General features: G+C 34.6%; 2 protein-coding genes across 3 annotated transcripts; both read right to left on the bottom strand.

Moving 5' to 3' along the window:
* Positions 1–8,356: 8,356 nt before the first annotated feature.
* On the bottom strand, positions 8,357–9,496 carry LOC122291447 (ethylene-responsive transcription factor ERF034). Its single transcript, XM_043099166.1, has one exon. The coding sequence runs from the start codon at positions 9,415–9,417 to the stop codon at positions 8,641–8,643; it is 777 nt and encodes a 258-aa protein (XP_042955100.1). The 5' UTR covers positions 9,418–9,496; the 3' UTR covers positions 8,357–8,640.
* Positions 9,497–16,592: 7,096 nt separating this feature from the next.
* On the bottom strand, positions 16,593–22,865 carry LOC122292248 (chaperone protein dnaJ A6-like). Of its 2 annotated transcripts, none has more exons than XM_043100487.1 (8): positions 22,647–22,865; positions 20,159–20,328; positions 18,736–18,901; positions 18,476–18,617; positions 17,894–18,027; positions 17,665–17,807; positions 17,291–17,489; positions 16,593–17,196 (listed from the first exon to the last, which is right to left on the bottom strand). In XM_043100487.1, the coding sequence occupies exons 2-8, from the start codon at positions 20,306–20,308 to the stop codon at positions 16,865–16,867; spliced, it is 1,266 nt and encodes a 421-aa protein (XP_042956421.1). In that variant the 5' UTR covers positions 20,309–20,328; positions 22,647–22,865; the 3' UTR covers positions 16,593–16,864. The 2 variants fall into 2 exon arrangements, with proteins under 2 accessions (XP_042956421.1, XP_042956419.1); XM_043100485.1 differs by having other exon boundaries at positions 22,642–22,864.
* Between the last annotated feature and the right edge of the window lie 720 nt (positions 22,866–23,585).

Genomic DNA, 23,585 nt, shown 5'->3' with positions numbered 1-23,585 from the left:
ATCTATATCAATGCAAGTCAGGCTTGAATTTACTTTCGTGGTAGGAAGGGGAAAAAAAATGGCTTGTCCTGGTTATGTGCAGGAAAAAGGTAAGTTTGGACACAGTATTTTGTCTTCTTTAGAGGGGCAAGAACAAATTGTCAAGGCTAAGAAGCAATTTTAAGGTAAGAATAGCTTTGTAGCTGGAGAGGATACCTTTAACTGCTGCCTTAAGAGCTGCTTGTTGAAAGAAGTGATCCGAGTGTCTTCTCAGAATATTGGTTCGGAGTTTGTTAGTGGTGAAAACTATTGGCAGTTCCACAGCTGATGTGAATGAGGAAACAAAGTCTGGGATCTGCTTATAGGCAAATAATGCCTCGTCGGAAAATTATTTATGCGGGTCTAGGGTGTCAAGCCTTGTACAGTTTGAAAAAAAGTGGGAAATTCTGTCATGGTAGGGTCTGGCTTGCAAACCCTAAATTTGCATCTATCGTTACTTTCTTTGACTTGTGCTCGCTCTGTTTTGATGCCTATTGTCAGACAATACAGGATTGCAGTCTTTTCATTGCTTGCATTGAGAGAATTGGGATGCTGTGCTGGGAGTTTCCGGTTTTTGAAGTGAAAATGATAGGTACATGGACAAAGTGTATATATCATTTGTACTTAATTGTGTTTTTTTTAAACATTTGTGTCTGTTTATATTTTAATATTGTGTTTTTTTTTTTGTAGTATTTTTTTTAAATATACAAAAAAATTCTTTAATCGGTATGAATCGGAATATACAAAGTGAGATTAATGAGGTAATTGCATTAGTTTTTAGGGAAGTAGGGTCACCACAAGAAACGAGAGGATCTTGGATGAAATTTGATAATTGAGGTGGAAAGAGCAATACTAATATTTCAGAGTCTAGTATCTAAATAATCTAATCAAGTCAAATCAATATGCAAACCCATGCAGGCAGCAGTATGAAGACTTGGCGTCCTCAAATGTATAAACAATAAAATTGCAGACCAGCTGGAAAATTGAAATTTAGATAATATTTTGCTGTACATGGAATTCATGTACACTACTTACTGGTGGACGCCAGTCACTGCCGCAATTCTCAGTATATATTAGCTGTGATGACTTATCGTAATCCATAGTCCACAATTGAAGAAGATATGCAAATATCTTTTTTGTGGTTGGAGGACTTTCTCATTTATATATTAGGTAAACGAATATTATAATTACTTTTCATCTTTTTGATTATTATCATGTGCTTTTGTTGAAGTGCTGTAGGGGCACATGCCCGGGGCTGCCTCATAACTTGTTCTTCTGTTGCACATGATCATCACTCAATCGCCCGAGAGAGAGAGAGAGAGAGAGAGAGGTCATAAATATAGCAAACTCGTATACATTTTCAAGATTAAAAGAAAAAAACGATTTGAGTTTGTAAATTTACACATCAAATACACCACCAATATGAAAACCAGTCACGTTAATTAGTAGAAAAAATCTCAATATTTCTATTGTACGTTTTATAACTATAATGAATCTTGCAGTAACATATTGAAATTAATCAGGAGTGTCTACTGCGCGTCTACGTACGTACGCGATAATTTTCCTCCAAAATTCGACTTCAAATTCTTTGGCCCGGCCCCTCAAAACGTCTGAAACTAGCTCAAAAATATATATGATCTTCATGCTTAATTACATGCATGCATGATGACCAATTTTAGTAATTTGAGGGTACTTAAAATCGTGACGAGCGATGACATAAGTTGGGCATCATTTTCCTTTCAAATTAGGACAAGGAGCTCAAAGACAATTGAATTAGAATAGACCAGTGCTTCACGTGGAGCCTCGTTTCCATCGAGAGTGTCGTGGAAAATGAAGATAGCATCGCTAGCTAGCTGAGGAATTAATGCATGTATATATGATTGTTGAAACCCCAAGGACTGGGATTTATACCGACAACACTTTGCCGCGCGCCATGCATGCATGCATGCATCCCCAACCATTCCTCATCTCTTTCTCTATATATGGTTTGCCTTTATAGAGAAACATATATATGCAGCAAACATATATATATATGTATCATGCATGCAGGCTTCATGGTAATCATGAGTACTATTAGAGTATATATGATCGATTTGCCTTTATTAATTTTGTATCTATCTTTCTAGTGATACATACATATATATATATATATATATATCTCTGCAATATTAATTGACAGTTGACTTGTCCTTGCATGCATATATATATATATAATTTATTTCAACTTTACATTCGAATTTTGAGGTGGACAAGGCCTCCTTTCATATACCATCAATTGAAAGCAATGTTACTTATTGTATTTTTTGGCCACCGTACGGATGAATTAAATTACAGTTGAAAGATGGTACTCACTGCATCTTTTATTCGCAATATGTCATTCTGACGTCAACATTACGTTTTAAATATATTTAAGCTAACTTAATATATATAGTAATTATATGCATTTCCATGTCATTCCGACGTCAACATTGCGCTAAAATTATTTAGGCTATATATATATAATATGTAGCATTTTAATTTTTGCTGAAATAGGTATATATCAATTAATTTGATCCGTTGATGTAACGTATATAGGCTTATCTCCTTAGCTTTAAATTCTCCTTAACTTGATTTTTAGATGATATTATATTATTCTATTTTTTAATTATATATATAATGTAAATATATATTAATGACGAAAATGAGTAAATCGATCGATCTGATCACGAATTCTTACGTGACCGAATTAAATTGCTAGGTAGGACGTACGAGGTACGATCGAGCAACCAATAAAAAAGAGTCTCGACTGATTTGGCAAATGCAACGCATGCTGTGTTGTTTTAGGTTTTACTTGTTGTACGTACAAAATGATACAAGGAGCCAATTTAACCGTACGTACAGAAAATCGTTACTTTTCAAACATTAGATTCTTTGTGTTTTTCGACCTCATCTTTACCACGAAATTACACACAATGAATCTGAATCATGATGAATGTCATTATCATTATTAGCCACGAAATTCCTCTGTGACGATCGATGATCATTTAATTTCAAGCATCTTTGCATGTAACAAAGACGTTGGACAGTAATTAATTGGGAACGTCGGCTACTTTTTAACTGAAATTCATATATATCGTCCCTTTCGTTTTTTAATTAGTGAAAGAAAATCACGACATGAAGTACCAGTAATTTCCGGCCTATATATTCATATTATATATAAATAAAGCATCCCAAGTACTTATAGTTAATTTACGCATGCATTTAATTGCTGATCCATCTGATGATCTCTTTATTCTAATTTCCTGATCTTAATTATATATGGTAGATCTACTCGTGACGCATAAAATATTAATTAGGACCATGATCATGATATCTTAGAATATTAATTAGGAATATGGTAGATCTACTTATGGTATATATCATGCATGTATACCTAAGAATATATCTAGACCATATATATATATACACACACACACACACACAACTAACTGTTTTGCATGCAAAGTCCGCGGGTTCATAAAAGTGGCCGATCAACTAGCGCTAGCTGGTCGTTGTACCAACTAATTGATCAGTGATCATAACCAACTGACATAAAAACGAGACTATGAGAGAGAGAGAGAGAGAGAGAGAGAGAGAGAGAGAGAGAGAGAGAGAGAGAGAGAGAGATAATTTTATTCAATCATGAAATGATAAGATTATATATATATATATATATATATATATAAAGGTTGTACACGTACATGCAACAATCTTTAATTATCATGATTTATTATCCATATATTATATTAGTTTTTGATATATCAACTTATAATTAATGAATTGTAATATTATCAGTCAAAATGAATCGTTTAAAACCGGATCCAGCGTTTATATATGGACGAGATTATATTTAATTATTTATTGGTATTATTGACCTTGTTGCTGATCATGTTGCCATGGTAATTGTCTGTTCATCATGTTCTAGTTTTCTGTATACATTTGATATTATTACCTAGCACTCTCTCTCTCTCTCTATATGAGAAATGGTAAAAATGACAAATTAAATATTAATTAGGTAGAGATATATGCATGGTGTAAGACTTTCATGTAGAATTTCTTCATTGTATATACATGTATATTTTACGCGGTACGTGTGAATGGGCATGTAATCTGTTAAAGATCTCAATCGAGTAAGTACTAGATGATCTAATTAATTATTAGTCCTAGCTAGCTACCACTTTAAAGCATGTATGCAAAGATGTTTAATTACTTGAACATTTAGGTGTTACGTACTCTTTAATAGTAAGACCAAGTTGATCAGTCAAAGATCTGCTACTAGAATCAGGATGGTGGCACTAAATGATGAAGTTAAAATAATATTGCACATAATTAGAGATTGGCTAGCTACATAGTATTTATTAGTATAGAACTCGTGATGAATTAATAATTAATGCTAGATTAATATTAAAGATGTATGTACACGACGGTAATCAGCATTATTCTTCATATAATATTTAAAACTCTCTCTCTGACTCTGTGATCTCTAGACTCTCTCTCTCTCCCCCCAGAAAAGAAAACGTACGCATGCCTAAAAAGCATACAAGTATCTAACGAATTGAGCAAAGGCATTTGATGCACTTCTTTCCAAATAAATAGAGATTAATCTTAGGGCCGGCTGACCTTCGAACGCGGTTAATCAAAAGAAAGAGAAATGAGAAGGAAAAAAAGCCGAAAAGGAAAACTTATCCAGCTTCGAGTGCAATATTACTAAAAATTAACCTGACTTCTGACATGATTTACAGCTTGACGTTGATCAATCTGATCATGATATATATTTATATATATAATCGTGGTTTGATAATATTGATATTAATTTGCGCGTCTCCTACGTACAGATCAATATTGTCTTTCATTTTCATTAATGATCAGCTTAATTTCCAGGACATGATCATGTTAGCTATTAGCTAGCTCTGGGGCATATATGTGAATATAAAGTACGTAGTACTAATACTGATCATATAAAGCCAATAACCAAAATTAGATTGTCGTGTTTATTTGTTCAAATAATGATGATGCCCCGGCCCCTTCCAACTCTCTCTCTCTCTCTCTCTCTCTCTCTCTCTCTCTCTCTCTCTCTCTCTCTCTCTCTCTCTCTCTCTCTCTCTCTCTCTATATATATATATATATTCAACATTTATATAATTTTAGTTGACGAAGTACTGCATGCATGAATATCAGTTGATCATCACAATCGCTGGTTAGAGATTTCGCCCACCTGCATATATATATATATATATAAAATTATCATGAGCACTTATACATATATGATAGTGTTAATATAATATAGTTCCTAAAGTATTTGCTTGAGAAGTGGTATAATTAATAACTGATAGTACTGGGACAAAAATAAAAGTGATCGATTGATCATATTCATGTGGATCTTTATTAATTCATTGAGATTGCAAAGCACACATTTTACTAGTTACAGCCCCGAATGTTTTAGTTATATCATATATGTTGAATTTCAACAGATCCGTGCAAAATAGACATTCACTACCTACATTATTTTTTTTTTTTCAGAATTTTTATATTTATCATCTTCACATCACACACTTGCTAAAAAAATAAAAAAATACATATAAATATGTAATATAGGAATAATGAGTAGAATTTTTTTGTTATTATATATATTTAGCAATCAATTTCAAATTCGAGGACTAGTACTACATCCAGAAAATATAGAGTTGTAAGTAATATTGATCATCGAACCACGTTCAAAGGGTACTAAAATTATAAACAGTACTAATTACTACTAGTAGTACTCCATCGATTGTAGTGTCGAACTATATGTTCACCTGGCCGGCCACCGTAGTGCATATAAAAATCAAGAATTTTATAGTATGTAACTACTTTTACATATTCTTTTATACATTTTATTGATGTGATTTGTTGTTTATTAAAAAAAAAAACCAATCAAGTTGAGCCATCATGACCATGAAGCTGTCAGATTGATGCTGCATGCAGGAGCTTTTAACCTCCATAATAAATAGACATTGGCTAAATTAAGAAGGATCTCTGGATAGATCAGCTACATATACATATGCACATGCGGATCTTGATTAATGAATGCAATATTATTCCTGGTCATCACGTACGTAGGTGCATAGACAGATCATTGTGAAGTACTTGTTAATGTATATTAATGTATAGTACTATGACAAGCTCATATAATTAATATATATATAGTAGTACTTTATTTATTTAAGCGTCATTTTAATTAGTAATTTACGAGACAAGCTCAGTGACTCAAAATTGTGTCTGTGAATGAGTACAGAGACACAATTAATTATGAGATAATTAATTATATAATTACTATTAATTAATTAGCAGATCGAATCAGTGGCATACATAAAAATTAAGCTAGCTAGGCCGGTTTATACAATAATTGATTTACGTCCTATATATTAATTTTATGGATTGGATTATTACTCATGATGAATAGTTATATATAATAATTGTTGCATTTGATCAGAACATCAGAATCTAAGTTATTGATTAACTTCTCTTACAAGAATCGTGATCTTTCTAGATTTCTTAGGAGTACTCTTTTCTATATAATCATTTTGTAGAGTACTGATCACAAAGGTTGAGATAATTACTTTGACATGCATGTACATTAACATTGGTCCAAGAAAACACAAAAATGGCAAGAGGAAGAGGCGCTCGAAAACTGTTAATTGGCGCGCGTTGTCTGGAATTCTGTTGACAAACCAACTATATATATATATATATATATATGAACTTCAGGTTAGAAATAAATCATGATGTCTCTCTATATATAACACGAATATGTGGGACTAATCCAATAATCATTAGGTTTAGTTTGGATATAAAACGGTTTCATCTCATCTCATTTCATTATTATAATTTTTTTAAATTTTCACATAAAATATAAAAAATAATTTAACTTTTTTAAATCTTAAAATAATAATAATATTAAAAAATAATATTATAATAATATTTTATTCAACTTTTAACTTACATATAAAACTATCTCATCTCATTAATTTCATTATCCAAATTACATCTTAATTGCATAAATAAAATAAAAATAAGTGTACCACTAGCTAGCGATCATCATATTACATATCGTTATCGAAGTGACATATATGCAAATACCATTTTAGTTGTCTATCAATTGGCAGATAAACAGAAAGCGAAAGCAATAATTTATATTCTTGTTTCGATTTTATTAGTGTCGTTATCAGAGTGATTAACACCCTTTTAGTTGTCCAGCAGATTAAAAGAAAGCGAAAGCAATTTATAATATTTTATATATATATATATATATACCCATTTTTTACCATATATATACAGCTAGCAGGTACCGTACGTGTCAGATTCCTAAATCAGCTTTCCTTCCTTTTGTCTCCACTGTCGTCACATTATAATTAATTGGTGCAAACCCATTTCCCAATTAACCTTAGTTTTCAATACACAGAATTAAGATTAATAGATCATGATCAATAATTAGATTCCCAGAGGGACGGTATTAACTATGCATAACCTTTTAATAACTACATGAGGATTCTATTCGTGGGGGGCAAGAGAGAGATTATGCTTTCTCTCTGATCTTGAAGTTCGATGATCTAGCAAATGTCCAAATGATTAATTAAGCGTGGAAATTAAAATGGTGGGGACATATTGAAGATATATGGGGAAGATAGTGATGGTCATGATGAGGTCACTTATAACCACTAACAGTACTAGATGCTTTGAATAAGTCTAATTGGGTACTGCACATTTAAGGGACTTTGCTTTGCTAAGTTTAGCTAGACGATGCTGTCACCTAGTTCGGGTACACACGTGTATCCACACAGCTTGCGGAATCCGGATTATTATTATTATTATTTGCTTGTGCTTGATTATCTTGGCAGCAAAAGTGACGGAGGAAAAGAAATATTCGATCCACCATGGCACCATGATCGAAGTCTGTAGAGCAAACTGGTAGTAGTACTGTTATCTTTATATTTTCCAAAGCGTATTAAAGGGAAAGAGTCTGTATGGAAATTATGACCATATGATTCATTACATTCTCTAGGTGTCTTTCCAACTAAAAAGAGAAAAAAGAAGGGAGAAAAAAGTTAGAAGGGTATCTAAATTTATGAAGGTTGGAAACTTTAGGGGTGAAGTCAATCACTTCATCAAAGTGTTTGGGATCTAAATCTACCAAGCTTAATAAGCTAGGTGAATGGTTTTGATTGGAACATGGAAGTCAGTGTCCATATTAATCCAGACTACCCCCCACAACATATACATATAAATCCCATAAAATCTCACCATAAATAAGAAAATGGCGACTGCAAAGTAATCCAATCAATTCACTCAAAGATGATAAAATCTCATTTATTACGTGTACTATTTCTGATATATTACAGTAAAGATTGATCCCTCATTCTTATTCGTTCAAATGCAAGCGTACAAGAGAACCTCTGCTGCAAATGCAAGCTAAGCCTGTACATGACTAGCTGAAAACTAACCCATTTGGAATAAAGATGATCTTTAAAAGACCTTTTTTTCCCATCCGGGTTTTTGGTTGTCCAGACAACGCGGTGACCGGTGATCACACGTCATGATGAACTTCAAGGTTCATACCTTCTCTAGCTAGTAGTACTCCCATGAATATGGTTCTTCAAGCCGGAGCCCGGTATCAATTGCACACATCTGCCACGACGACGAATAATAGCAGAGCCCGTGATCGCTTCGATGATGATCAGTTCCATCGATGAAGAGATCGGGAAGGTCAAACAATGTGTCATCCTCATCAAGAGAAGGTGAGCATGTCGATTCTTGTGTGTTGTCCACGGACAGATTGATTGATGGAATTGGCTCAGATTCTTCACAATGTATTGGCTCTACAACTGTGGCGGCGGCCGCCTTGGCAGCGGCGGCTTGGATGTCCTTCGGAGACTTGCTTGCTGGCCGAGGAAGTTCTTGGGCCAATTGAGGAAAATTTAGATAAGCAGAGCCACCTTTGATTGCAAGCGCTGCTACATCATGGGCTCGAGCTGCCATTTCGGCTGTAGGGTATGTTCCAAGCCATATTCTTGATTTCTTCCTTGGCTCCCGGATTTCAGACACCCATTTGCCCCATGCACGCTTTCTTACTCCACGGTACATGGGGTGCTTTCCATCATTGTCACGCTTTGGCCGCTTCCTATCTTCTTCTTCTTCTTCTTCTTCATTGTCCAAGCCTTGAGCTTTTCTTGAACCTTTTGGAGAACTCTGTGTGTTTTGGTTTGTACCTGAATTCTTCTTGGTTGTAGTGCCAAAATTAGTCGAAGAAGAAGCTGTAGAGGAAGAGGAGGTGGTGGTGGTGGAAGATGAGCTGAGCAAGTTGTCATGGGCGGCATCACTCTCTAGGTTGATATGTTCTTCCATGACACAGCCTTTAGGAGTGTGTGTTTGTGTGTGGAGCTAGAGAAAACAATGCGAGTGATTGGTCTTAAAACTAGAGGTATTGGGCTTTTATGACCCTTAATAAAATAGAATATTAAAAAAGAAAGAAAAAGAAAAAAGAAAAAGAAAAGAAATAAAGACAAAGAATAATAAAGAAGGTTGGGTCCCATTGACACAGGGAAGACCAGGTCAGCTAATTTGTTTCCCACGTGAGAATCGAATAATCTGGGCTATGAGATTAATATTAAATACACCCACTTGTTACTTGTGACTTACCATGGTCTGTTTCCTGTCAACTTGAACGTACCTCTCTATCAGTGAGAAACTCTGTTTCATTTCTTCCTCTAATGTACATTTTTGGCCTTACTGATACGGTTTTCTCACCCAACCCATGAATTTCACATGAATACTTTTGGGGTAGGGCCCTTCTGGGTCCCTCTATTATTCTCACAGCTGATTTGCAGGTCCATCCCCTACCCATCTAGATCTTTCATATTTTATTCGAGTCTTTGGTGTTCCATGGTAGTATGACACACACACACACATAGATATAGAGTATCAACACCAAAAATAAAACGAAATTAGGTATCCTAATTGGTTGATATGTCAGCTTCAACTCGAGTCAATTATATGTTCCAACCTGATCTGGCCTCTGTTACAGTTCCTTGTGCCTAAGCTGTTGATAATATAATATTTTGCTGCTCCTCTCTCTGTTATTGGGTTCAATGAACACAATACAGTACTGCTCGACCTTTTTATGGCTTTAAAATGAGCTATAATTGGGAACTAAATTGACCAATCTTGGAATATGAATAATGTCATATATATATACATATTAGTGTTTACGTGGCCATCACACGTGGTGCACATGACAGTGGGGCCAAACCCGGATTTCTAGACAATGGACATTAATTAGTCAAGTAATCTTTTTTTTTTGTTAATAAATTATCCTATAACCTTCAAAATTACAGACTATACTGTGGTGGCAGTTGGATGGTTAAAGATAATATCGATGAGATATTCATGCATGTATTTGCTAGCATTATTTTATAAATTTGGGTGCGTTCGGTTGCTTTAAGAAAGTTATCTTTGGTGTCGTTTTGCCTTTATTATTGCGTCTTGTACTGAACATCTAGAAATAACATTATGTCATTAGCATTATATGGTTCCCAAATAGATTTCTTTTAAGCAAAAAGAATGATGCGCTTTCACTTCTACTATCTCATAAATCCTTAAGAAAAAAAAGAGTCATTCATCTTACCAAATTGAATTCAAGGTCGAGATTGCTTAAGATTTTCATGGAGATAAATAGAGAGAAGATTTTCTAGGAAAATATGTATAGTTGGGTTCACCAAATTAAGAAAAAAAATGGAGGGACTAAGCTGGCCCAAGGTTCTCTCTCTCTAGAGGTTCATTTCATCAGCTTTATATGCATTTTAATTACCACAAAAAGGTATATATAAAGTGGCAAGTGTAAATCATTTTGAGTAAGTTAGCCAGGCCTTCGAATTTTAGAGACACGTTGCATACAGAATGCGAAGGGCTAATATATAGAAGAAAAGCAAACAGCTGGGTCTAAATTGTACAAACATGGCTCACTCAAGGATATGGTCAAGGTCAAGCCAATTAAGGTCGAGCTTGAAATCTTTTGGCAGTACTTTTCTTCATAATTGGGTGTGCATGATGGCGTTTACTGATCATGATCACAAACATAAACATCTTCTTAATCCCTAGCAAAAACAAAGCAAAACGTAAGGGAAAAGAGCTCTCCATCTTAGTCCTTCCACATATAGATATTAAAATTTTTTATTTTTATTTTTATTTATGTATATTAGCATAGACAGAATGTGGGTTATAATTTGCAAAGGAGTGACGGTATGACTTGCAATATTATCTTATCCCATATAATTGCAACGACAGCATCTATGGAACACACATGAAGTACTCGATCGGTTGAAAATGATAGATTTAACAGCTCGATACGTGTCACAGATACGTTTTATTTACAACGTATTAAATAAAATAATATTTTTTTAAAAACTCAAACACATAAAATCAAAATCACAATTGAAATAAATATTTTGAAAATTATTATTTTATTTGAAAGTTGTAGAAAAATTGTAAAGGGATTGTTGTTTTATCATTTCTCTTAAAATAAAAAATAAAAAATATCCAACCAACATGTCATGTCAAGAAAAATTAATAAAGAAATTGCATTGAAATTAAAATGAAATTTAAATTAGAAAAAATGGGGGTGGCCCTTAGTTTTTCCATCGTAATTTATTTTCAAATTTATCTATTATTATATATACTTTTTATATGTATATGTTCAGGGACATGAAAAATAGTGCCAAGTTGATAATTTCCTTTTTGTTTTATCGAAGAAAAAAATGGACGAGATGTCTACCATGTGTCATTACATACGGTACGGAAGTCCGAATTAAAATTTTGTTGCTAAAGTTAAAAGTCTGGTTCCGATAATGGTCCTTGTCCTTGTTTAGAACCGACCGACTTGTCCTTCTCACGAGAATTCATCAGATCATGACAGCTGTCTATCTCCCAATAAATAATATTTACAATGATAAGTATGAAAATATCGTATAATTATTTTTAAAAAAAATAAAAAAATATGATATTTATATAAAAGAAATTTATTTTTTAATTTATACAATAAATCTTATTATTTTTTTAAAACAACTGTACAAAATTTATACACTTCAAAACTATATATACTTAGTATTACTCATCTCCCAAATTCTCAGAAAGATCCCTCTTGGAGTTAGCTCTGCAGTTAAGTAAAAAATAAATAAATAATTTATTAATAATAATAAATTATTTATGAATAATAATAATTAGTAGTAAAATAATATAAAACTACTTGACTTATCAAATACAGCAGAAGGGCCAATATTAATATCAGTTCAGTGTTAGTCAAGGTTTTGTATACAATCTCCCACCTAACGTTTCATATAAGAAGCAAAACCTAACTTCGGCCCATCCATATACCAATCCTTTAAATCATTTGGTGTATCCATGCAAGTTGTCTTTGCCCTTTGCTTCGTTTTCTCTTTATTCTTATGGCATTAGCTCCACTTTGCTTCTTATAACCTTTGAATGGCAACGACGTGTTGCAGTTTTGTAACTTGGGAAGCTTGATTAAGTACCTAATTGGCTTTTGCTTTAAGAAAAATTAACCCAAATGATTGGTTATATATCTTTTGTAATCCTCAATAAATTTGGTAAATTTTCTAGGCTAAATAGAGTTGTACTTTGAACTGAGTTATTAAAATCTTGTTTAAAATGTTGGCATGTTAATAATATGGACATCGATCGATCATGATCTTCATTTTATTTAAAATTAATACTATTTATTCAGTATAATTAAGAAATGGAGTCGAATATATATCTTAGTCACTTTACTAATCAATCAATTATTTTTATATATACTCATGATCAGGTCAAAATCTTATTTGGAGATGGAAAAATCTGCTTGTTTGGCAAGTATTCTAGGTTAACTTTTCTTTCAACTTAAGTTTACAGATATCAGATGCTCGTTTATATCATCAATAGTACTTGAGAATATTCAAGATCTTGTTTACAAATTAAATTTTTTAGAAATAAAATCATGCCTTTATCTTATAAACAGTAGGAAAGATGTATCCGTCGCATCAAAACTAAAACTCATTATTATAGGCTTATCCACTAAAACAATTAAGTCATGATCCCATGCAGTATACGGTTATTAATACAAAGCTGGCCTGTGTAAGTTGTCTTTTCAATTACCCATATTTTGACTTTATAACTGTAACAAAGTAGAACTCTTTGTGGTCTAATCAACCTTTTGGTGTCTAATCAATTTAAGGCCATATGAATCCCCCACGTGTATATACTTCAACTCTGCAATATCAATAATCTTTTGGCTATCTGCAATATCAATATTAGTTGGTGATCATTAAGTTAAGATAGCCACCAACATTTCTGCTAAAATATGTTCTTATCGTTCTATATATGATTCATGAGATATATATATATATATATATCCGGTAGGTGGACATGATTCTTCTGGATATTTTTTTGCAATTATAAAAAGCAATTTTTTTTTTTTCCTTCTTTGGAACAAGCAAGACATCCTAATGATCAATGAGAATATATAGAATACATGATGTTGAGCACTCATGGAGGATTTCTTTACAATTCAATCCCTTCGTACAGCATCTTCTTTACTCATCTCAGGCGCAGCTTCTTATTCTTCTTGAAATCAACAAGAGGTTGTCCGATCTGAATGTATGATTCTTTAATGGGAAGCTTGATTGCCCCGCACTCATGTGCACAGATGTCTACGCCTGAGGAAGTTTGAGTTAATTATACAGGAAAGCATATCCCACTTGTCTTTCCAATATTGTACAATGGTAGGTAGCAATGTTACAAATTTAGCAAGAAATATGGCCTGAAATCTGCAAAATTAATTTACTCTTTCTGAAGACATTCTATCTCATTCAGCATTTCAAATTAAATTAATGGTTGGAATTTACTGATCTCGAGCTAGCTAGAATGATTATCCAACCTGATTTTCAACGTGTAATTAGCTTCAATTATTTATAATAAAGTTTGCGAATCAAACAATCACATGATTCTTATACTTGATGACCGTTGATATACCTAAAGTACTTTGTTAGTTTCATTTATTATTTTCTTTGCATATTTAATGATTCGATCTCATAGTTAATGAACCTTGATGTCATGTTTTATGTCTATCTAATTGATTTATTAGTGATCTATATAATATACGTGCAGTATCTAATTGATAATTGAACCAGATTTCTCATGGATTTATCTATCAGTGATTTGTCCCCACTCATGATGGTTTAATAAATCTTCGATCCACGGAGCCCGGAAGGAATAGTAGCTCTGAGCTCAAAATGAGCAGTGGGAAAGGAAATGCATGGACAAGTCATTTTATCTTATTCGCGTGTTTACACACACTTCCATCATGCATGTGCGCGCGCGCTTTGTCATGAAGTGGCCCTGGCCCCTCGAACAATCTCCAAGCAAAAAAAATAAATTAAAACAATCCAGCCCCTTGAAACCAATCGGCCAAATGCCACACGAATTTCATATGTTTTTGAAGATCATTGAGTAGAAGCTATTAATTTAATGCGATTTTGAACGAGTAAAACAAGAAAATTTCATGCTGTACGTTATTTCCTGCAAATTATGGAGATTAAGTTATCTTTTTATGGTTCACGTTTTGTTTGTTTCTCAAGATTGAAGTGTCTCCAGTTTTGGTTTTGATGTCTGTATAATCTACTTCTCTGTATTGTTCTTTAATGTACTTACGTAGTTTCGTGAGTTCATTAAAAAGATCAGAAAGAAAGTGAAAACAAAAATAAAACCAAACAGAAGTTTGCTACGTACATGGGAATTAGGTCCAATCACGCTCAAAAGCGATCGATCGATGTCCTTTAAAGATGCGCGTTTGTAAAATTATTGCAACATTCATCTGTAGCAGCATACGCTCAATCCAAAAGATTAAACCTTGGCCATTTGAAAACGACCAAGTTGTTTTTGGACTACTTTTCGAATATGTACGTACAGAACAGACAGAACAAATGAAACTTCCAAATTTCTTCAATCGTCCGTCTCCGGCCCAGAAAACAAATACACTCAATTGTGAAAGGAAACGCACATTTCTCGTTCAGGTATCACAATGATTGTGGCATTTAATCATATACCGATTTTGGAGAGGTTTGTACTCGAATTAGTTTCTTGGTGAAGACTGTCTTACTATTTACAAAGACAATGTAATAGTCTAATCCTTTAAGCCATCAAGAACGAGAAGTTTAAGAAGAAAGCACAGAGGTCAGAATAGACAACTTAAAGCCGACGTCAAAACTAAAGTGACTTTTGGACTTCCCACCAATTAAAGAAAATGAAGTGACTGAGCTTCACTGTTCTTTGTGATTATGAACTCAAGACCTTGGAGGAATTCAAACTCTGGAATTCCCTACAATCATAGCATATTGTAGTGGACGGTGCTGTACAAGATGGAAATATGCACTGGAAGAATAATCAAATGGAAAGGTCCTCAGTATCACATAATTAGTTGGATCCAGGACAACATACATGCTTTTGTTTCTCACCAAATTTAACTAAATCTTGATCAAAATAGATCCATGGATTGACCTCTCTAAATGTTGATTAGGACAGAGTCACGCAGAATTAGAAGAGAAACATTGGTCTTTATTTGACTGTTGAATTTCTGAACTTTCTGTATTGCCCAATGAATCATCATGTCAGCCTTCCTGCATGAGTTTTGCATACTTCCGATGTTGACAGAATCAGAAACGTTAATCATTCGGACAATGTAGTAAATCTATATGTAATTGATATTAGCAGGGGAAAAAAAATCTGACCCAGTTTGCAATCATTTTCTAGGTAGTGCAACAAAAGAAAGCAAGAATCATTCAAAGACAGAATGAAATATAGGTAGGTTCTTGCAGTCAGTCCAGAACTTAACCTAGGTTGATGAACACCATCTTCAAGGTTGCTCCTTAAATGTCCATGATCATAAGCCTAAGAATGAATTAGGATTATATATGACATGAAAATGCAAAAGAACCGAAGAATATGGGAGTTCTGGGTGCGTATGATATTTTAGGTGTAGCAGTTGGGGTGGGTTTCTGGGATTAGTTTGCTTTGACAGTTTGCACCGGTAGGCTTGTGGTCTTAGTTGGTGTGTGGGCTTATATTTAGAATTTTTCTTTTTAACACTCTTCAATTGCTACTTGTACACGGTTTTATGGAGGCCTCTAGGCATTGGTTGTGAATCTGTGATTGCTACGGAGGAAGGTGGAAAAACAAATGGACATAAACGGTGACCTTTTCGACCCTGCTTGGCAACTACTCATAACTTTCCGGCTCGAAAGTCAGAACAGTACCTTCAACACTAACATTGAATTCTCGATGGCAAAATTTATTGCCAAATTATATGGGCAAGGTGAAGAAATGCAAAAGCATCGCCACCTAGCTACCGGAATAATCTTAATTGGTTAAAATAATCCATGCAGCTATATAAATCAACTCCGTTAAACATCATATGAGAGGATACTCAGATGGCAAATTGGCGATCCTTGGACTGAATCATATGGGGTACTAACTTCAGGTGAAAAGCAATTCCTTCTTTGGACTCATAAACAATTTTGGAAATAGCATTTGAAAACAATAGTACATAACAAGTAAACCATACGAAATATGACTGAAAGAATACATCCCAAGCCTAAATATAAATATTGAAATAGAAATAAAAAGTTGGTCTGGAAGCCTATGAGATAAAGAGAAATACGGTTATAAACTGCATATCGCAAACAAGATATTGCCCTGTACTTGTTTTGCTAAAATAGTGACCAAAAAAGATGTGACTGCGACAGCCTTACTGCTGGGCACACTGCACTCTTGGCATTGATGGCTCATCATCTTCATCATATGCCTCTTGGTATTGCTGCTGCTGCTGCTGCCGCCTACGTCTCATCTCATCCTCCATGTTAACATCATGCAAAGTGGTCTCCTCACAATTGTCCAGCTCCATGTCTGTCAAGTGCTTGCTAGACCTTGGGGGAAGTATTGTCTCTAGAGTCCGGCATTGTTCAGCGGAGAGAATTCCCGATTCTGGGAAATCCACATTGAAGTGAATGTAGAGTCGACCCTTAATAAACGGCCTCTGGTGATGCGGCATTCCTTCCTCATTGATTGCTTTTGATTGACCTGCATTTGAAAAAACTTGATGAGTGAAAAGCAACAAAAAAATTGAGCAAAGAAATTGAATCACGTAGTATCATGTACGGTCACTATGTAATACCGGGCTTAATGATCTCCCCAGGATTTGATTTTATCAGAAGTTGTCTGCCATCAAGATGGGTAAGGGCAAACTGAAACCCACAAAGAGCCTCTGTTAAACTGATGGTGTGCTCTACATAGAGATCATCAAACTTTCGTTTGAACTTGGGGTGCTCCTTCAGTTGCAATACAAAAACAATGTCTCCAGCGATTGTATCAGGCTGCAAACCACAAGCAATATGTAAAAATATCAGTCGACACCTGAAGTGCTGGAGTTGACAACAATAAAATGCACTCGCTGATGCAAACAAATCAGCCCCTTTGCAACCGAATAAAATGGACTTGCAAACAAAATGTGCTCAAAACCTAGCCAATCATGAATGTAATTTCACTGACCGCTTGATCAGCTTGTCCCTCAAACACAATCTTTTGACCATGCTGCATTCCTTTCTCAACGTGCACCTCCAGCACCTTCTTTTCTTGAGTGACCTTGTTTCCTTTGCATTGGAGGCATTTATCTCTCTCACTGATGACCTCACCTACATTATTGACACAGGAATTCCAGAATGAAAAAGGGTACAGTCCAAAATCAGAAATAAGGAGCAGACAAGTCTCAATTAAATACCTGAGCCTCTGCATTCAGGACAGACGTGTTGCATCTGTTGAATCATGCCCAAACCAATCTGACGGGTCGTAATTTTCATTCCTGTACCTTGGCACCCATAACATCTCCCAGATACTCCACTTTTTGAGCCTTTCCTGTCATATTTAGGTGAATTAAACACTAGCATTGTATAGTTTTCTCCATCAAGCCATTTCTTCAATATATCTACCTGTAATGTGTTTTTCATTTTTATTGGGGACCACAGGGGAAAGAGTCCCAGCAACTTCCGTCAATAGGTAATCTGTTGTCCCCCTTCACCATATACTCATTTCAGAGGCATAGGGATGGAGAAAGGGGCCAAGATCCAACATATTGAAGACAATAAAGGTACTCACATTTTCTACATAACATTGGTAATGGCAAGTTTACAATATGGGAAATAAGATGGCACAGGGAAAAAACTATTTCCAGCTATAATCTTGCAAGTTAAAAAAAAAAAGGAACCAAACAACCATAAACTGAGCACTCCCTTAAAATGGCCATAAAAGAACCCTTTTATACAATTTAAGTGAATAATATAATAAGCTATGATAGAGGAAATACCCTTTACATTTTTGGCACAAGATATTCCTAGAAAGGGAGAGTTTCTTTGATGTGCCATTGTACAGGTCATCCAAAGAGACCTTCAGAGTATGCACCACATCCTCTCCATGTTTCTGCCTCCTTCCTCGTGAGCTGCCGCCACCTGGATCAGAGTACCAGAAAAATATGCGCTTAAGACTGAAAATTTATTTGATTGAAAGGCCAGATATCTCAAAATGAGTATATATATATATGGTATATGATGTTCCATATTCTCTTACCACCAAAGGCTCCTCCGCCAAAAAATGACTCAAATATATCAAATGGATTATGAGAGGAACCAGCTCCTCCCATTCCCTCCTTGAGAGCATCTTCACCATATTGGTCATAGATTTCTCTTTTCTCTGGATCGTTGAGAACATCATAGGCTTGAGCTATTTCCTTGAACTGATCCAGGATGCGAGCAGAATGGTGTTAAGAAAGAGAGAATAAAACTACATTAGACCAAGTAATACATGCCATCAAAAGGTACAAACTATTATGATTAGCATAATTATTCTTCCATGTCATCACATAAACCCCTTTTTCTCAATAATATTATCCAAAAGCCATATTGCAACCTTAAACAATATGGAGTGAAAATGCCTTAAATCATCAGTTAAAAAATAGCATATCAAAGACTATCATCAAGCGAAATCTAAACAAGGGGCCTGTTTGTCACACAAACCAACTGGGAGAGGTGGCCAGAATGACCACATCCACAGGTTGGCCATCTTAACCATTTCAGTAATGTTTTTCATCACAAGGTGTGAACTCCAGTATAATTTCTCGGGCTTCTTTAAAAAATGATTTCCTGGATCTGAATTAAAAAAGAAGACTCAAAAAGTCTAGAGACTGAGATATTATTATCAATGTTGTACTTATCACGACTTATAAAAAAAATGTCTTACTTATCATGAACAACAACACTTCATTCCCATGGAAGAGTACATAGAAGACTAAGACACCTTTGAAAGCAGCTTTCCTCGTGTGGACAGCTTGCTTGGGGAAGATCCTCACTAGACAACCTACGGAGATGCTGAATCATAGTGGAGTGGTATTGCACGTGCAAAGAGAGTAGGGAGATTGTGAATCATTTACTCCTCCACTGCGAGACACAAATATTAGCCATATGGAAGATGGTTCCCATTTACCTATGGTAGTGTCTTTGGAGGGAGAGGAACGATAGCACTGAAGATCCTAAGCAGTCAATGGACGAGCTTAGAGTTTTCTTTTTAATACTTTATTCCATTGGTCGATTGTTTTAAACTTCTATGGTCTGAATATCCATGATTTCCTTGTATCCCTAGTCACTCATGATTAGGTGTTGCTCTTGTCGATGTCCTATATACTTGGGCTATGCCTAGTCCTCATCAATAAACTTCTTATTTACTGATCCAAAAAATGTTGTATAGCCCTTTCAGGATAAATAGACTCTGAAACTAGCACTCAAAGATCTAAATTCACTGCAATATATATGACACAGCCTAGAATGAATTGTTTATCAACCACCATATATATAACGCCCAATAGTTTCTCTAACATGACAAACATTGATTATCAATAGTTTTTCTAACATGACAAATAAGGCACACATATGACATACATCATATATAGGTATATGCATATCAGTATGTGTACAAGTGTGTGTGTGTGAGGACACACCTTCTCAGGATCTCCACCTTTGTCCGGATGATTCTTGATTGCAGCTTTTTTATATGCCTTCTTCAATTCATCTTGACTCGCACTTTTTGAAACACCAAGAATTTCATAGTACTTGGTGTTGTCACTCTTCTTTGGCCCACGCCCAAACATGATTGAAGCCTTCAAAACTTCTGCATATTCGAAAAAGGGGTAATCCATAATCGAACTCCACATAATAACTCTAACGGGAGGTTTGGATAGTGAGTTGAGTTGAGTTGAGAGTTGAAAGTTAAATAAAAGATTGTTAGAATATAGTTTTTTAATATTATTTTTGTTTTAGGATTCGAAAAAGTTGAATTATTTATTATATTTTGTTTGAAAATTTGCGAAAGCTGTAATAATTAGATAAAAATTTGCGAAAGTTGTAATAATTAGATAAGATGAGTTGAGATCAACTTATATCTCAACTCATTATCCAAACAAAGCAATGCCAACGCAAAATTTGAAACGAGTTTTTATGACAGAAGATTTTCCAAATAAAAGACATAAGGATGCTAGTTGGTAGTAAAATAACCCTTAGGGGTTGGCTCCAATGGTAAAGGCCTTGGGTGAAGGTATGCTCCCCCAGGTCTCAGGTTCAAATCTCCTTGGGTGCAAACAATCTCTAAGGGCCATCAGGTTGGGATATTTTTCACTTAAATTACCCAATGTATACTTGCAGAAAACTCCTTCCCGAACACCCGGTGCTAATAAAAAAAAGGTTGGTAGTAAAATCACATAAAAAACTATAGCCGAACAACCACGATAGAAATAATGGACATACATACAAACAAATATAACTACATATAAAAAACAAAATAGCACAGGCATGTTACACAAAAAAAAAAAAAAATGAAAATATCTCCCCATAAAGGATTTTTTATATGAGTAATAAATCTATATTGGATATGCACAAAAGGCCCAACTCAAGTACATGAGGAACACTCATCTAGAAGGTGAAGAGCTCCCCAAAAAAGTTTCCAACAATTTGCTTTCAGAAACACTTGTCTAGATGGATATATTATTTTTGAGTTAGAAGAAATTATTATTATTTTTTAAAAGTAGAGTTAGAATAAATATCAATATGCCAATTCCATTGGCATGTACGTCATTTTTTTTATGGCGATCAAATGCAGAATAATTTTCAAGACTAGTGGAGCCTAAAAGAAGGAACCCATCCAATCATCCCATTATGTATTGACCTTAATTTCTTAAGGTCCTGGATTGCAGTGCGTTTTCTGTCCACTTTCTTCCTTCCAATGGAAATATTCTTCACAACTTAGTTCTAAATATAACTGTGCACACAAATAATATACCAATTTGAATTCAAAATTGCTAGTAATGATTGTCACAGAGGAGTTCCCAATAAACATGTAGGCTTGTTTTGGATAGCAAAGTCCTCCCAACTCATCTCATATTATCTTATTTCCTTTAATCTCATCTCATCTCAATATCCAAACACCACAAACACAAATACTTTTCAATTTCAAATCTTCAACTTCATCTAATCATTACAACTTTTCCAAACTTCCAAACAAAATAAAAAAAAAACAATTCAACTTTTTCAAATCCTAGAATAAAAATAATATTAAAAAATTACATTATAATAATATTTTTAGCCAATTTTTTCTCCCTTCTTTCCCATAACCCCATAAAACATATTAACTCAAAAAATTTCACTTCTATTCACAAACAATTTCACTACTATTCAAGAATCATCTCATCACATCTCATTATCCAAACCAGGCCGTACAGTTTCAAGTAAACATAACAATTCACAAGGAAGAAGACTGAAACTATCAGATGGTAGCAGACCAACCTCCCAACCAAATCCACTTATAAAAGCAAGAAAATGGCAATAGTCATCCATTTCACATCCTACCAAACCTAGCAATAGACTTCCTTAAACATAAGCTACGGAGACGCCAATAAAAATAGAAGGAAAGATCTCATAAATATACAAAAGAAAATGCTGGAGAGAGAGAGAGAGAGAGAGAGAGAGAGAGAGAGAGAGAGAGAGAGAGAGTAAAAACCCAATTCCACGACAAAAAAAGGAGTCGTTATACTGTCAAAACTATAAGCTTACTACAACCAAACGGATACACATTCTTTAATGTCTGAACCAACCCCTCCCAACCAAAAATAGCCTCCCAAAAAATAACTTCCTAATTACCTATGAATCTGAAAGACGAAGTACTGAGATATAAAATTTCAAACAAGTGCTTATGCCTCATGGAGATGGGGGTTACGAAAACTTTGTAAGTTTCTTTACAAATTTACACAGATATGATCATAAATTTGTTAACTAGTAGCAAACATCCTATAATTCTGAACATAGAGATTAAAATTTTACCAACAAGCCAAAAAAGCCCCAATTTCATACGAATCTAACAGAATGACGAGAAAAATCTGAGCTTTTTACGAATGAACAGGCTTCCAGGGAGAGAAAGTACAAAGAAAGATACCTTACGAGCTTAGAGAGAGAGAATATGGATGGTGCCCTCCGCGTCTCTCTCCCAGATGCGCAAAGGACTTCGAAGTTTTAACCCTGTCGCTGGCGATCTTCTATAGGGAATGGGAATTGGTACTGCCAGAACTGGATTTGCTTTCTCTCAAAACCTCACTCTTTAGGCTCTTTTTGATTGGCCGCTGGCCGAGGGCTCTATCTGGTAATACGTTTTCCTTTCAGCGCGGGAAATATGACGCGTTGATGTTCTTACCCATGCTGTGAGCTAACTTGCGGTAAGGTGATGTAGGGCCCACCAAACAAAGTGAGCGGTTATCATTGACTGTGCTGTTCACCAGTCACGTCCGGAGCCGCCAGTAGTTTCAACGGCCAGATCTACATAAGTCCATTCTCTGATCTGAAGGCTGATATTATATGTGTGTGAAGTCTTGGTCGTGCATGTCGGACCGGTTGAGGGACCCGACGACGACGTTTCCGTGCCTTTCGTCGAGGCAGCTAAAATCCCAGTACCACTCTGCAAACTTTTCTTAATGTTGAAGGAAAAAAATATAATTCAATGCATTTCTTAATGTTTAAGAGAGAGAAAAAAGGAATGTATCATTCCATCGGTAGATCCATCGGTCTACCCGGCTTTTAAACACGTGTGACTTGCTGCTAACTCCTCTTTCAAACAGAGTAATGGTTGATATAAGTGAGTTTCGTTTGGTTATATAATTTAAACTATGTAAGATGAGATATTTTATTAAAAATTAAATAAAATATTATTATAATATAAATTTTTAATATAAATTTTGTTTTAGTATTTAAGAAAATTAAATTATTTATTAGATTTTATATAAAAATTTAAAAAAATTGTAATTATTATATTAAATGAGATAAGATAGTTTTGTATAACCAAACTAGCCTAATTGGATATTGTGATAAGATAAGAAATCTCACCTC

The sequence above is a fragment of the Carya illinoinensis genome, chromosome 13 (genome assembly GCF_018687715.1).
Source record: "Carya illinoinensis cultivar Pawnee chromosome 13, C.illinoinensisPawnee_v1, whole genome shotgun sequence".
Classification (NCBI taxonomy): Eukaryota; Viridiplantae; Streptophyta; class Magnoliopsida; order Fagales; family Juglandaceae; genus Carya; species Carya illinoinensis.
The sequence above is the reverse complement of the archived record's forward strand: the minus strand, read 5'-3'. Positions and strand labels throughout refer to the sequence as shown.

Excerpts from the sequence above, each read along its gene's own strand:
- LOC122291447 (XM_043099166.1), bottom strand. The coding sequence starts at position 9,417 with ATGGAAGAACATATCAACCTAGAGAGTGATGCCGCCCATGACAACTTG.
- LOC122292248 (XM_043100487.1), bottom strand. The coding sequence starts at position 20,308 with ATGTTTGGGCGTGGGCCAAAGAAGAGTGACAACACCAAGTACTATGAA. Across the intron at positions 18,902-20,158 it reads AAGGTGGAGATCCTGAGAAG|TTCAAGGAAATAGCTCAAGC; the intron begins GTGTGTCCTCAC and ends ATCCTGGATCAG. Across the intron at positions 17,197-17,290 it reads TGGGGAGATCATTAAGCCCG|GTCAATCAAAAGCAATCAAT; the intron begins GTATTACATAGT and ends TTTCAAATGCAG.